The 15,676-nt window shown below is 53.1% G+C and overlaps 4 protein-coding genes across 4 annotated transcripts; all 4 read right to left on the bottom strand.

Moving 5' to 3' along the window:
* Positions 1-2,287: 2,287 nt before the first annotated feature.
* JKF63_00455 (uncharacterized protein) lies at positions 2,288-4,321 on the bottom strand (the record flags this gene model as incomplete). The annotated part of the gene is made up of 1 exon (XM_067896506.1): positions 2,288-4,321. One exon carries the CDS (start codon positions 4,319-4,321, stop codon positions 2,288-2,290), a length of 2,034 nt encoding a protein of 677 aa, XP_067752663.1.
* Positions 4,322-6,000: 1,679 nt separating this feature from the next.
* Positions 6,001-7,476, bottom strand: JKF63_00454 (uncharacterized protein; the record flags this gene model as incomplete). The annotated part of the gene is made up of 1 exon (XM_067896505.1): positions 6,001-7,476. The coding sequence occupies one exon, from the start codon at positions 7,474-7,476 to the stop codon at positions 6,001-6,003; it is 1,476 nt and encodes a 491-aa protein (XP_067752662.1).
* A 3,873-nt stretch (positions 7,477-11,349) lies between these two features.
* Positions 11,350-12,393, bottom strand: JKF63_00453 (uncharacterized protein; the record flags this gene model as incomplete). Its single annotated transcript, XM_067896504.1, has 1 exon — positions 11,350-12,393. One exon carries the CDS (start codon positions 12,391-12,393, stop codon positions 11,350-11,352), a length of 1,044 nt encoding a protein of 347 aa, XP_067752661.1.
* A 1,173-nt stretch (positions 12,394-13,566) lies between these two features.
* Positions 13,567-15,171, bottom strand: JKF63_00452 (uncharacterized protein; the record flags this gene model as incomplete). The annotated part of the gene is made up of 1 exon (XM_067896503.1): positions 13,567-15,171. One exon carries the CDS (start codon positions 15,169-15,171, stop codon positions 13,567-13,569), a length of 1,605 nt encoding a protein of 534 aa, XP_067752660.1.
* Positions 15,172-15,676: the final 505 nt, after the last annotated feature.

The following is a 15,676-nucleotide window of genomic DNA, read 5'->3' as shown; positions in this document are numbered from 1 at the left end:
TATATAATAATATAATATATATAGACAGCCTTGGTGGATTCGATACAGCGACCGCGCTGTGGCAAAAGTGTGAGGAAGCACCTCGATGGAAGCACTGTAGACCACCGGTGTGCTTTCGCAGAATTAGACGAGTATGGAGATCGGTGTGTCTGAGTATTTTTTTGTTTTACTGGCACTACAGGAGGTCAGCTAATTGGGACACACACCTACACGCGCGCGTGACAAGTGCCAACTTTCTACCCGATGGTGAGAGGAGGCGAGAGAGGGGAACAGGTGAAAAATTGATAATGTTATGTAAATCTTAATTACAACGACGGAAGAGACAGCCACAATGGGAGGAGGGGGAGGGGAAAAAAAAACGGCAAGTAGAAAGAAAAAAAAACGAAACCATCAACGAGAAAAGGGACGTGGAGAAAACACAGCTTTCGTCAAAACGAACTAAGGAGGAGTTCTGAACGTGTTCTGCTGCGTAAACACGTGTGTGTGTGTGTGTATGTGTGTGTGTGTATGTGCGAGGATGTGCATGAGGCGTGTGGTGAAGAACACATGAACATGAGAGTGAGACGGCAGAATTCATGTCACCAGGGAATTCGTTTTGAAAACGAAATGAGGGTTTGGTGTGGGGGGGGGGGGGGCAGAGAAAGCGAACGGGTCCCCCTTGAAGTCAGCGAGACACGTTTCTCTCTCCCCCTCGAAGGCTGCGTTACATGTAGTAACACTTTGCACTACGCTATGCGATCGTGATGGTCACTTATGATTTCTTCTATTTTTGTTTTCCTTCCTCTCGCGCAGATACCCCTTGGATTATATATATATATACATATATATATGGGCAGCAATGACGCAAGAACTGGTGGAGAGGAAGAGAGAACAGCACAAAGAGTAGGGAAGGGAGTGGGCAGCGAACACTATCAACAACAGATGAAAACAGAAAACATGGGGGGAGGCAACGAACGCGACCAAAAGCAGATTTAAAAAAAAAACAGAAAACATCGGGGGAAGAAGTGAAGGCCACCGCTACACGGACACACACAGGTAGTGGAGATGAGAGAATCAGAGCGAGCGAGAGTCATGAAAAGAAACGTATACGCGATGGAGCATTGTGCTCTCCTCCATCCGCCCACACCAACACACACCAGCGGAGAAGACTCAACCTTCTCATTGTTTGAAACTAGACTACACCCCACCACACCCTTCCCCTCCCCAGCCTCAATCTCTGATTGCGAGCACAAGTAAACAAGCCAGGCATCACCTCGCGTGGCCCCCTCCACGCCCCGCGCACGTTTATTGGTTCGCTTGTTCGCTACATGCTTTGTGGGCTACCCTCTTCCTTTCTTCGATTTTAGTATTCAAACTGCCCAGGTGCACCTATCGCGCAACCCAGTGTCGCTGCCAGTGAGACTCCTCCACGCCCTCTCCCTGTAGGGAGAGGAGAAAAAAAGACGGGTAGCATAGAGCACTTCACAACAGCCAAGCACACACACACACGCGCGAACGGGAAAATAAAGCCAAAAATAAGCACAAGCACATACACGTATACACAACGAGAGCGAGCCTGAGAAACGATGCGCAAAGAAGCCGCTTTAAAAGCGAAAAAGAAAAAAAAGAGGATTGTCGGGACGCCTGCGTTTGGCATCGTTGTGCACACACGTGATTGAGAGAAACGTTGCGCGCAGCAACACAATGACACCTGATCGACGTGCCAGCGGTAACTAAGAGACCACCGAAGGGTGAAAAGAGGGATACACATATATACATATACATGTATATATGTGTATGTGTACACGTGTAATAAACATAGCAAAACGAAACAAGAACACCATCAGAAATCGCTACAGAAGAGTAGGCAACCACAATGGCATCGGTGTCGTCCACAAGCCCTTTTCTTCCCCCTCGGATCCGCCTATCTCGCTCTTTCTAAATCACTCAGCTGCACTCTGACTCACACGCAAACGCACACGCGCATTATTTCTCTTGTTTACCTTTATCCAGAGATATCCCCCCTTTTTTGTTTCATCTCCACCGCACCCTCCTCTCTCTCTCACACTTTATTTTTTCTTCTTCTCCCTACAACGCCAGAGGAGGCTACAACAGCAACACAACAAACCATAGAGAGAGAAGGGGGCAAAAGAATCTGGACACTGTCAGACAAGTGCGCATATGTGTTGAGCGAGGAACGGCTCAGCACCAAACAACAGAATCGAAGAAATGGAGGGAGGGGAGAGAAGGGGGGGGAAGGAGGAGTTGAAGCGAGTTCTCCTTTTTTATGTTTGATCAAGAGCTCCCCCTAGATGCCCGGAGTAGTAGCCGGGGTCAATTGGTAGTCGCGCACACTGTGGAGAGCATTCTGCGCCTTGTTGAGGGCTTCGAGCATCTCCTTGGCTGCTTTGCGCTGTGCCTCCATGCCTGGGGACTCGGAAACCAGCGCCGCCGCCGTCTTCTCCGAGTACAACTCACGTACCAAACGGGCATAGACCTCCTCGCGCAACCGCGTGATCATGAGCAGCGTGATTGCCTTCGGAACCTGATCAGAAATGTTGCCCTTCACAATCGCAAAGTATCCCTCCACCATCTCGCGAATGGCATTGTTCATGTGCTGCTCGTGTATTGTCATGTTGTTACCCAGCATAATACGCGACGGAACATCGGTCATATCGGACTTGCTGCCCGCGTTCGGGACGGTGTCAGCGCCGTTCTGATGTTTCTGCTTTTCCTGCTTTTCCTGCTTTTTCTCTTCCTTGCTGGTGTGCTTTGGATCCGACTGCGCACCGCCAGTTGCTGAGGCGCTCGGCTCATTCGACTGAACCTCTGAGGTGCCGTAGATGTTCACAAACGCCCGCTGCGCCAGCTCCTCCATCATTGGGTGCTTCACGTTAATGAATCCCCGCTCGGCGCTGATGATGGTGCGCACGTGCGCTACAGTCGGGAGGCGGTAGTCGGACAGCATCTTCTGGCAAATCGAAACGATGGCACTCTTCAGACGCGGGTAGCGCTCTACCTTGGAAGCGCAGATGTCGACTATCTTGATCAACTCCTCGTACACGAACGTGACGCACTTGACGGACGGCTCCTCAAGACGGGAAATCTGCTGCTTCGACAGGGCAACAAACACCTGGTCAGAGGGGAACAGGGTGGCGTGCATACCAGCCATGTTGCGCGTATTGATGCGGATGTAGTCGTCTGTGAGACTCTTCTTGGCAGTCAAACTAGTCACGTAGGTCGAGAAGCACTCGTGGAAGATATAGTCCAGGCGCGCCCCACCGAGCAACTCCGTGGTTGCGTCCGTGATACCGCCATCGATCGTGTGATTCACTGTATCGCTGAAAAGTTTTATGAGGGAAAGCAGCTGCGCACTGGGCTCGGTTATGTCCTGGTCGAACATGCCCAACTTCTCCATCTGCTTCTTGGTGGCTGCCATGAGCTGGTCCACGTGAGACTTCAGGTCCGGAATGACTGCCTTGATGTGATCCAGCAGAACCATGTTGAGCTTCTTGGTAAGATAGACGGTGCCTGCTTCATCCGCGATGGAGGAGTAGATCGGGGAGTTCGCGAAGAAATCGTGTTCGGCTTGCCGTGCAGCCTCCATGGACTTCCGGTCATTGATGTCCTGCTGACTGCGGCACACGACACCAATAAAGCCGTGATGGAGGTTCAGCACCCGGTTATTCAAAATGTCGAAGCAGTCCGTTCCCTTATCCATCAAGTCAATCTTTGTGAGCACGCCGACCGTGCGCTTACCGTCCGGGTCCAACTGCTTTGCCAAACGCAGCGACTGGCTCGTGGCCAGATCTGTGTTGGCGGGGGAAATGGCCAGAATGATGGTGTTCTTGGGCGAGACATAGCGCGTCACCATCTCCTTGATTTGGCGGTCAATGTCCTTCGGCTGATCGCCGACAGCGTTCATCACCAACCCGGGCAAGTCGACGAGAGTGAGGTTCAGCACCATGTTCGAGTACACCTTGAGGTTGATCGGTTTATCCGTGATTGCAGAGGGACCGGCCAACTCAACGGTTCGGCGCGTGATCTCCTCTCGAATCTCGCTGAAATCAAAAAACTTCTTCGTTGGAAGGTGGAGGAACTCGCCCCACTCGTCATTATTTGACTTGGGCAGCTGCACGAGCTGCAGCACGAGAGGGCACCGCGTGACGATACCCGAGCCACGAGGCAAAAAGTCTTTGCCGACAATCGACTCCAGCACCGAGCTCTTACCGCAACTCTGACTGCCTACGACGGCAATCTGAGGGAGGTTGAGCTTTATATTCATCTTGACGCCCGCGAAGGCATCATGAAGCTCATTGATCACGCCAATCAGCTGGTCCATGGCACTGAGTTTGTGTTGTCTGGGTGGGGTGGTGAGAAATGAAGGGGTGGGGGTGGGAGGGTGGGTGGGGGGTCAAGAAGTGTGGAAAAATAATAGTAGAAGAGAAGACCGGGTATACTACTCGATAAAACACAGCTTCACTATATATATATATATAAATATGTATATTATCCACAAAGGGGGTCAAAGAGACCACACACACACACACACACACACACACACAAAGCTCTCCGATGTGACAGCCAGCGCTGTTTTTCCGCTGTGAAATTAATGCAAACACGACGTCACAGATAATATGCTTGCGTTAACCCCTTTGAACTTCTCTCCCCGATACGCAGAGGGTCTCAGACAAACGAGCAAGGGTGTGGGGCGAGTTTGCGGGAGGGGGGGGAAGGGCAGGAAGATCGGATACACTTCCAGACAACGTGCGTCGTGTGAAAATAAAAAAAATTCTGTTGATGGGTAAACAAAGCGCAAACTAAGAAAAAAACTGAATGTCGAGGAAGGGTGGGAGTAATAAAGCAAGTCGGGACCAGACACAAAAGAGCGCTGGGGGAAAGGGGGGAGTTGAAAAAAGAAGCGGGTAGCGCCATGTGCGTTGTGATGAGCCGTTGATGATAGAGATATGAAGTTGGGGTACGAAGAAATTAAAGATGGAATAGAGAGAGAGTCGCGTGTGTGTGTGGAGGGGGGGGCGAGAAAAACGAAGTTTTGCTGTGAAATGAAAGAGAGGAGCCCACCAGGAACAACCTGCAAACAGGCCCGAAAAGTGGGGTATGCAATGGTGCCCAGCAGAACATGTCGCAACGAGATGTCCAAAGTGCGATGCACGAAACCTACCTCGTCTCTCTCCCCCCCCCCTCCCGCCCCTGCGCTCCATGAAGCACACCAGCATACGCGCACATATGCACACACACACACACAGCAAAGGGGAGGGGGGGGTAAATGCAGAGACGTGAATCTGTGAATTGGTATCCGATAAAAAGAAAAACCCATAATTATCCCTTGTTTGTTTTTTTTTCATGATGGGGAAGGAGGCTTTGTGTGCTATTGTGTTCAGGGATCGAAACCCTTCGTAACCAGTAATCGGAGGAGAGAAAAAAAATGAAACCGCGTCGGGGGAGAGAGCCATAACCCCCACCACCACAACAACCCCCCTTTTGACTACGCAGAGGTAGGCACAGAGACGCCTGTGACGAGCTTGAAGAGCGATGAGAGTTCATCAAATTAGAGATCGCGGTTCGGGAAAGAGGAAAAAAATGTGTGCATACCGACCTATACACACACAAATATACACAGATATGACCTCACACACGTATATGTCCCCAGGCCGGATTCCACTTCCTACGAATCGTTGCCACGCACAGCATCAACGCCAGTGAAGAAAAGCCATTCGCCTGGAGATGTGGAGGTCTTGTCCTTCACCAATGGGATGTCCCTCGCATTTCTACAATGCAACATAAGGCGGTGTATCGTGAGTAGACACCAAACGCCACGCTGTCCATATCCCCTTCTCTTTCCTAAAATACTTGCTTGCGCCACTCTCAGAACAGTATAAACATATTTTGTAGCAGCGGGGGCGAGAGCACCAAAGCGACAAGACGTGCGCCAAATTCATGCGAAAGGGGGAGATTGATCAGTTGGCCTCTCTTCCGCCACTCCGTGCAGTACAACCTTGGCTAATCCAAGTCGGTTAATGAATTCTGAGTAAGAGCGGTGGTAGAATTCGAGACCGCCTTCGTAGGCTGCGATGTCAATGTAGCCGCATCTTCGACTAGCGTCCTGCTAGACCGCACAGGCGATATCTCCTCCACATGCTTCACGGTGCTACTGTAGGACGTGGCGCTCCCACAACTGTAGTTGGCTGCCTTGTTTGCGGATCGATCATTCGCCCAAAAAGAGGGAGACATGTCACTCATTCCACTCTCGATTTCAAGAAGCGCGGAACGCGAGGGTGCGCCCACGGCCTTTGGGGGTGAAGCTGGCGACAGTGGGGCCGCTCTGGACACACCCTTACCGCTTGTGCTGAGGACGTTTTCATCCGTCCCGCGCAGTCCTCTGAGGCGCGCACGCACGCCCCCGCGCCGCTCCTGCACCTCCGGTGTATAGGGCACCGTCACCCTCAGCTGCCCAGTTGTGGCAGAGCGCTGTACCTGCGCTGAGTCTGCGGCAAGTTCGTCTGAGACTGGCACTTGGAGTAGCTTCCCCTTGATAAACACCCTCACCACATCTACCTCAACCTGCACGGAGAGCAGCGTGGTGGAAATAAACTTGCCGGGCTCCACAGTAAGCACAAACTCTGCAGCGTCGTCCTGATTCATGTGGAACGGCACCCGGCCCTCGTTGCGCAGCAGCAGGCGACCAAACTTGCTTCGCTCCTCCTCTGTAGTCAGTCGCACTGACGACTGTGTCTGCCCACGCAGCTCCTGATGAAGAGCAGCGATGCTGCCAGGCGCCGGGATCGACTGCTCCGCCCTCTTCCGCTCCGTCTCTTCTTGCTCCTGCAACATCTGCAGCCGCTCCTCGGGAGTGTGCCCGTACACACGCTCGCCCTTGTCGTTGTACTTTGGTGGAAAAGGGTCAATCCCCTTGGCCAGCAACTCTTGTTTGATCCGCTCCGCCTCCCGCACTCGCACAGCCTCTTCCTGTGCTACTTCAATGACCACATCCTCTGCCTGCCGCGCAGTGATGCGTTCAGCTTTAATGATCTCATCACCGTCCAGCTCCCTTAGCTGGGGCAACGTGTGAATGACATATGCGCGGTAGCCCTCGGTCTTGGTGCATGGGTTTCCTGTCAGGTGGAGTGACTCGAGAAACGGATTGGCGAGCAGCGTCTGCACTGAAGTCGGCTCTGCGATGAAGTTCAGGGTGAGGTCCAGCCGCTCCAGCGCCTCGCACCCTTGCAGACCGTCAATGACCGTAATGTTGTTGACGGCGAGGTTGAGGTACTTGAGCCACTTCAAATGCCGCAGTCCCTCAATAACACCAATGTAGTTGTTGCACAGATAGATGATCTCAAGCTGGCGGCATGCGTCACCGATGAGCTCTATCTTCTCAAGATCCTGTTGATGAAGAGCGATTTCTTTTAGGTTTGAGAGACAGCCCTCGTTGTGCTCTGCGCGGCGACGAAGCAGCTCGACAGTAATGCGAGCCATGAAGTATGTGTGCCTCTTTGGTGTATGTGGAAGTAAAGGGAAAAAGAAAGGGGAAGTAAAAGGGAGGGATGTATAACATCCTGAAGCGATAGAAACCGTACCAAAATTGATTTGGTGGCGTGGGAGGGGGTGGGGGGAGAGGTGTGGGGGGAACAAAAAAAAAAAAAGAGAGATGGAAGATCGATCGGTTCAGTGTGGAAGAGCGCAACGTGTGGTGATGAAAGTTTAGAGGGGTTGCGTGACAGCGCGTAGGCTCTGCCGGCAATGACCAGGTGCTCTCGCCCACGCAGAGTAACGAGTTCCACTGCCTACGGACGGCAGTCAGCCTGATAACATCAGCGCCGCCACCTTTTTCTGTATCTCTGTCTCACCCCCGCCCACACCTTCATATGGGTGTAAAAGATCTGAGAAGTATGTCGGTCCACTGTGTCGCAAACTGCTCTGAGCACTGACATTTGAAGAGATACAAGGGGAAAGGCAACAACAACAACAACAAAGAGAAGAGCGGGTGGTGGGGGACGGGGAACGGGGGAGGGAGACGGGGGAGACGGGGGAGACGGGGGGGCTGAGCATCAGGAAGCGACAAACATACAAAAGCCCCCTCCCGTCTACTCGAGCTTAATTACCACGCCCACTCGTTTTTTCGTATAGTGACGTGGCGCTCGGTGTACACCGTGCCGTGATCTACCCGACGGAACGTACTCGTCATCGTGGGCGGTTCATATACATACATACATATATATATATATATATCTGCATCTGTGTGTGTGTGTGTGTGTCACGTGTGCGCTTTTTACCATGAATTCACATTGAGCCATCGTTGTCTCTCCCCTCTGGCCGACCAATGACGACTCTGTCACTACACAGTGCCTCTCGCTCTGCGGGTTGGTCAAGGGTGAGGGTGACTCATTTCTTGTGGCATCAAAGAGGCGCGCAGATCTGCACAACAGACACCTGCACACTTCAACACACCGACACTGCAACACAGTGAAGATGAAAGCGGGGCTCAAGGTGAAGGAAAACATGACAGGATAAAGCTCAGTTTTGCGAATAGGGAACACGGAAAGAGAGAGGAGACCCTAACCAGTTGTGTTACCCCAACATGCCCGCCTCTCAATACAACAGAAGCTCAATTTTACAGCCTACATCGGTCTGTCCAGAAGGCCAGTCGCCGGGTGTTGAGCAACGGTGCATACGCACTACAGCAAAGCCTCAGCCTGGAACTCTGCACACCCTCGTGTCAACGATTAACACAGAGGAGAAGCGATCCACGTAGTCCACACCTACGATGAATCCCTCGTGATGACTCCAGGTTCCTCCAACCAGTGGGCAATGGGTGTGGAGTGTGTGTGTGTGTGAGGGGGGAGGGGGGAAAGGCAAAATGAGACACATTCGAGTCAACGTAGCACCTCTCACCCATGCCATGGGAGAGCACAGGCGTGCGCACTGTAGCAGGTTGGTTCGACGTAATGTCATTCAGAACGTCACCACGGATAACAGCAGTTAAAATATATATATATATATATTTATACACGGAGTTTCCTGCGTGGCAGGTAGATGAGTCTGCCGCTAACGGAGGCGTATTGACATTGACAGGGAGTGAACAGACGAACGTGTGTGGATTTCCGACAGATCGATTTTTGGGATCCACAATATCACACAAAAATGCGAAGTAATCCCCTCCCCCCTCCGCTCGTTTTCTGGAAACATTCTAGAGAGACCCCTAAGCAACTAAAACAAAGGGGGGCGGCTGAAGAGAGAGGGGAGAATAAATGTGATAAGTCGAAGAGACGCACCACGCATGCCAGACGCGCAACCTACGAGCGGAGCCACCTAGATCGATGCCCTCATCCGTGTGTTCTGGCCCACCTGCCGCAATAGAAATCAAGAAAAAAAATAGACGCAACAAAATAAGGGGTAAACCACACGTGCACACACATGCGGACTTTGAGAAGGGATACAAACAAGTGGCCCACACCCTAATTTCTTTGGTTGTGTGTGTGTGTGTGTGTGTGTGTGTGTGCACTTTTAAAAAAAGAAATAGGCAAAGCAAGAAATAGGTAAAGCAGATGCTCCTAATATTATAACGTACTCACTATCTTTTTTTCCTTGCTCTCTCTCTCTTTGTTGTTGTTTTTCAGGTGGGAGGCGAGAAAGGAGAAAGCGTTGTTCATCGATGGTCAAGGGAAAGCAGACACTGAGAAAAGGTAGGGGGAGAGGAGGTAACGAATCTTGAGCATGAGATCTTTTACAGGATCCCGTAGATGCATTACGTAAGTTAATATCTGAGAAAGAAAACAAAGTGCATGAAGGGGGGGGCCATAGGCAGTACAAAAAAAATCAAAAGAAAAACTCATCTCGCGCCTTCATGATATAACCAACTAGCTGTGCCTAACCCTTTGCACCTTCACTCAATCTCCAGGGAGATAGGAAGACCAGAGCGCACCCCTGATGGCTGCATAGAGCCGCACATGGGAAGGCAGTTGGGAGGGAAGAGAGAGGGGGAAGAGGGGGGAGGGGCGGGGTGAATAAAGCAGCAACCCTCGCCCCCCCCCCAAAAAAAAACTCCTTCTGTGTTCACGTGTATCTTGGACCTGCGATTCGGATCGATATCCACCATACCGGTGTCTTTCCAACACGTATTGCGTGATGTAAAGCAGAGGCGCACACACGTTGCAGTAAGGCCCTCTCCGTCGTCTCAGCGCAGCCTCTACCCGCAACAGCCTCGCGATCTGCCTCAAAGCAGATTCAATGACGCGGGTTGTCAGAGGTACCTTCCCTGGGGAGGTGCAGGCTCTGCCACCAGTAAATAGTGGTAATTGGGTGAGATATCTTTCAGATGCGCCGTCACTTAGTCTAGCAAGTAGATGGCGTAGATGTACCCACTGTGGCAGGCAACTGCAGCGCGACGTTATCCAGGACTTCACAGCCGATATCAGTCACGTTCAATCGTTCTTCCCCTCAACATACCTACTCTACCTCCGAGGTACCTGGCCCCTTCAACGCCAGGAGCAGTCCGGCGGTAGCAGTTGGAAAGGGGAGCTGACCGGCTTCTTATCAGTGTGCGTAGTGAACTCTGACACTATGCCGTGGTGTCCCTCCCCAAGAGAGACCAAAGAGGTGATTACGAGGCCACAAATCCAATACCGAATGCTAGTGACTCACCGTCCAGAGAGTGCATTGAGCATGCCCCCCCCCCCTCCCCCCTGGAACAGAAGAGTCGAAGGCGATCGATCTCAGCGTGCTTGGAGAGCCCAAATCATTTGCGAAAGCATCGTCTTTTTTTGCCTGTTAAAACATGGAGGTGCGGAGCCCCACAAAGACGTCGGAAGCTTTAGGGCTTGCGTGGAAGCACCTTGGGGAGGGGGGGGGAGGGGGGAGAGGGGGCATCACAGAAACTGCGTTCATGATGATGATCGAAGTTCTGCTGCTGCCTTCTGCCGGGTGGCGCGTCGGGAAACCCCAAACAACGCCCCTGTCGGGCACTCCGGCGCACCCCCCCCCTCTTTCCCAGAGGAGGATTCGCGGATCTGGGCGCAAATATACAAAATAAGATTCGAGCGAACATGTTTTTCTTTCGTTTTTATATTATTGCACCTTTCGTCAGTTCGCAGGTGTCGCTTTCTGACAGCAGGGAGCTCAAAGTTGAATGAAGAAGACGGCAGCAGCTGAAGTATGGGAAAGGAACTCGCAAGGCGCGAGGCCACGCGGGAAGTCGTCCCGGTTGCAACCCCTTCAGTGAAAACGGTGCAGCTCTGCGACGCAGTGCTGCTGCGCCATTACGTTCGCCTCGAGACCTATGATTGTCGCTTAGCTTTGCGCCGTTGACAAGTTTAGCTGCGCACTGAACTGCAAAGAGTAGAACCAGACGACCTACTGCACAGCTCCTCCGTCGCCGCGGGGGTGGCGGCGGTCTTGCGAGAGGTCTCTGTCGAGTTTTAATAGCGGGTTCACATCGCAGCCCGCAGCGAGGAGAGGCAAAACCTCTTTGCGACGTGAAAGCGGAACCAGTGAAACCGGCAGCTGTGTACGGGTTGTGACCCTCGTCGCCCCCGGTGCTGTCTGCTGATCGTACCCGTCAAGGCCAATAGAATATGAGGACCGGTTACCGCACGAGAACGATCCCTGTGACACCAACTCTGCGGGAGACAAGCTTTGTCCACGCGCCGAGGGAGAAATGGGATTGACTTCAGAGAGCAGGCAATGGTCCCGCTGTGTAGTAACAGCTTTTGGGCTTGTATTGGTCTCTTGCCAACGAGTAGCGCCGCAGGTTTTGATGCCGGTCTGTCCGTTCGGCATCATTGAAGTGATGGCGTGGTACTGCATTGCCTTCTTCTTCACGCGTGAGCCGTCAGGCGCCAGAATGAGCGACGCACGCCATGTCTCGTTCCTCATGAGCTGGCGGCAGGGCAATGCGCTGCCAGTGCAGCTGCGATAAATACAGCCCAGGACGTGGAGAAGTGTATCATACTGCGCTGCAGAGAGCGTGTGTAGCAAAATGTCTACTGGCATCTCGTAGAAGCATTTCAAGCCAACTAGGTCATCGGATGCGATGGCGAAGGGGTGAGTTCCCATGCGGATGCCAATGGCGCGTGACCGGACCTCACAGATCAGCTCCGATATATCTTCGACCTTGGCGCACCGCGAAACGCTCCCCTGCAGCGAAGCAACATTGACTGTGTAGTCTGTGACAAAAAACACGCGTTTGTTGCACACGCCGATACGGTTAACCTTCTGCGAGAGATCAAAGAAATAAAGAAAAGTCCCGCGCAGGTAGGAAAAGGCATGTTCATACGGAGCAGGGACGTCAATCAGCGCGCACGGCGCGGGCGGTGTGCTTCTCGGACCCACGGACGAGCTGTCCTCCACTTCCTCCTCTGCATCTGCCAAGGACGCTTGGGAAAAGGTGGTGGTCATGGAACGATGCAATAACCTCCGTCTGTTAGTGATGGATGCACTCCTAACATGCTCAACAGACACAGACCCACGTAAACCCTCGTGTCCCTGCTCAATATTGTCGTACGAATATCCAGAGAGGGAGAGGCCGGGTGCGGTTCTGTGCGCCCTAGGAAGAGCTATCATGGAGAAGCGATTCACTCTCAACTTTTTCGTGACTCCCCTCCTCTCCACTTCCCCCTTTTTCCCCACGCACTCAGTTATTTTTGCGTTGTGTGTGTATGTGTGTGTGTGTGTGTGTTCACCTGAAAGCTGGCCGTCTCAGTGGAAGAGACAAGAAGGACGAGAGAAATCGAAAGAAAATGAAATGCAGGCTAAACCAAGTGAGACAAAGAGACGAATGAGACAAAAAAAAAGATGAAGAGAAAGAGGAGGTAAAAGTGGAGTGTGTGTGGGGGCGGGGAGGGGGGGGAAGAGGGTGCTTGGCTTCCTCCAGAGAGTGGGTGTAGTGCACAGACCCTTCCTGTCGATACCCCGACGCTAATATGCGTACCACCGCTCGCCAGGGACTCACGGAAGAGACTGTGAGAGACAGGATGAGGAGGAAGACAGCCGCAGAAGCCTTTAATGCCAGCCTGCCTTTCGAGGAGGGAATAGCGGTGGGCTGGCATCCAAGCAACTCGTGAACACATCCCTCACACACACAGAGAGAAAGAGGGGAGGAGGGCACAGAGAGCGAGGCATACACACAAATAAGCGTGATAGGAAATATGTACTGGCGTTGTACGAAGACCTGTGTGCATGCCACCCCACCAAAGCGACGGATCGAGTAGTCGTCCTCTTCTCGGTCGCTCCCCGAACATTTCCCGTTCGCCTCTTCTTCTTTGGTTGACTCATTCCGCATGGACCATTGCACGCGCACACACGCACGCAGAGAAGGGAGAAAGAGCTCCCCCAAAAAAAAACACGAGATGGCGCAATAGGACAGACTCTCCTGAGGCATGCGCGCTGTGCACTACACACAAAAGACGAAAGAAAAAATCGCCTCCTCCCCGACCCTTCCGCCATTGGTTAGAAGGTATGTAAGTTGGCAGAGTGAAGAAAGATGCACAGAGCCGGGCGTGTAGTTGTGTGTGGCATTCACATCCCCCGCTTACTCTAAGTTCACTCATTATGGCGCCCAGCATGCTCCACTCAAAAAACAGAGCCGGCGAATGCCTGCATTATGCGCTCCTTAGCTGCCTTGAACTGCGTCTCGTCACCTGACAGCATCGCCTGATCCACATGCGTCACGTGCCGCAGCAACTCGCCACTGCCCTCGGCGAGGGTGTCACGATAGTCGTAGTAGCCTTCCTTCACCAGCCCTTCGCCCACCCGCGACGCGCGAATCGTGGTGTTGTACGTGTCCATGAGCACCTCGTAGAAGGGGCTAGTGACGCCGCCAGCGAGCATGCGTGTGTGCAACCCGTCAACCGTGGCGGCGAAGAGGTGGTGTGCCTGGCCACGGAAGGTAGCTTCAAGAGCATCCTGCTTGCGGAAGTAAAAGTCCAGCTTGCGGCCGAGAGCAAACTCACGCGACACGAGACAAGTACAGGCAAACCAGAGAGTAGACACGGCTGGCAACGGCAACGGTGTTCCAGCTGCACGGCCCAGGAGCTCGTTCACCAGCTTCTCCGTAGCGCTGACGGCGTGCTGTGCGTAAGCCGCCAGCGACGTCACGCTCGTGCCCGTGTAGACACTACTCACCAAGCCAGCTCCGAAAGAGCAGAGTGGCACGCAACCGTTGACGATTGCCAATAGGGCGGCTGCGTCGGGGGTAGTCAAGTAAGTCACAGACTCACGAGGAAAGCATTGGCGAAGCTGCTCTGCCAGCTCCTTTTGCCGGCCGGAGTCCGCGGCGACCGATGGCGTCCATGCGGCGAACGTGAGCGCCACACCTGAAAAGGCATGAGATAGCTGCTTACATGTCTCTGGCAATATGACTGCCCCTGGTTCGCTCTTGTTGACCCCGCGGTCTGCACTGGCAGTCTCCGACAGCGCGCCTGGGGGCCGGGGCGAAGAAGACGAAGAAAGAACAGCAGATGTCCCACCACCCGCCCGTGGGGTTGACTGAAGAGCCCACTCCTTCGCCAATAGCGGACCCGAGGCCACCAACACTGGTGTTTCGCTTCTCGGCACTGAGCGCGACACAGGTGAACCAGAGCTCTCTGAAAGGGGGCCGTTAAGAAGTGCCTCGGCTAACTGGGATGGGACGGCGCCATCAGCTGCAAAGCCTCGGGTGAAAACCGCGACAAACCCCGGGAGCGGAGCAGGCCCTGACCCCAACGGCGCCTCCGCAGTGAGCAAAGAGCGCCACATTGTGAGCATGTCATGGGTCGTCGAGCAGTGCTCATCACCCAAGGCGGCGCGCGCCCAGGGATCATGACTAGACAAGTACGAAACAGAGGGGGTGCACAAAAACAGAGGGTGTTCTGCCCTCCGGTGGTTAATCAAGGATGCACTATCGCTGCAGAACCGCTTCAACTCCTGGAGGTCAACCACAGACGGCCACGGAGTCGCAGCAGTGGTTGATGGTGCAGCAAGGGTCCGAGAGGCACTGGACGAGCTTCCCCCTCCAGTCAAAGATTGTTCTGGGTTTACCTTGCAAGTAGAAGACGAGGTCGAGGTCACGTTATCCGGTGCCACCATGGAAACATCCCGCGTCAGAAGAGTGACGGAGCTGACACCACCGTTTGCCGCCAGGGCACAAGCGCATGCTTTGCCCAACTCACCAGCACCAAGAATGGTAGCCGTTTTCATGGTATGTTCGCGCTTCTTCGCCGAGGGCGGAGGGTGGACTGCGCAATGAGACAAGTGTAGGCGTTAAGTAGCCCCAGCACGCACGCACCGATGCAGCACAAGTGCAGCTATGAGGGAGTCACGAAAATTGTTGGACGTGTGTGGAAGCACATAAAGGAGAGGAGGAAGAGGATGAAGAATAGTTGAAAGGAAGAAGAACGAAAAAAAAAGCAGGTTGCACCAATGACACAAGGAAAATAGAAACGGGTCTGGCTCAGATAGATGCACTCCTTCCATGTGTTTTGGCCAAAACGAGTGAGCATACACACACATATATATATATTTATATATGTATATGCACACGTACCTCAGCCCTCGTGTTTTATTTTGCACCGTGGTTTTGTCTGAGTAGTCTCACGATCGATTTCTTTTCCGCGTATTACCAAGTCTACCCCATGCCTTTTTTTGCCAGGCATGACACGGGAGGAGGAAGAGCAGGGGGGAGGAGGGGAGGGGGAGGAGGGGA

The sequence above is a fragment of the Porcisia hertigi genome, chromosome 36, assembly GCF_017918235.1.
Source record: "Porcisia hertigi strain C119 chromosome 36, whole genome shotgun sequence".
Taxonomy (NCBI): Eukaryota; Euglenozoa; class Kinetoplastea; order Trypanosomatida; family Trypanosomatidae; genus Porcisia; species Porcisia hertigi.
Note: the sequence above shows the minus strand (reverse complement) of the source record. Positions and strands in the feature narration are given on the sequence as shown.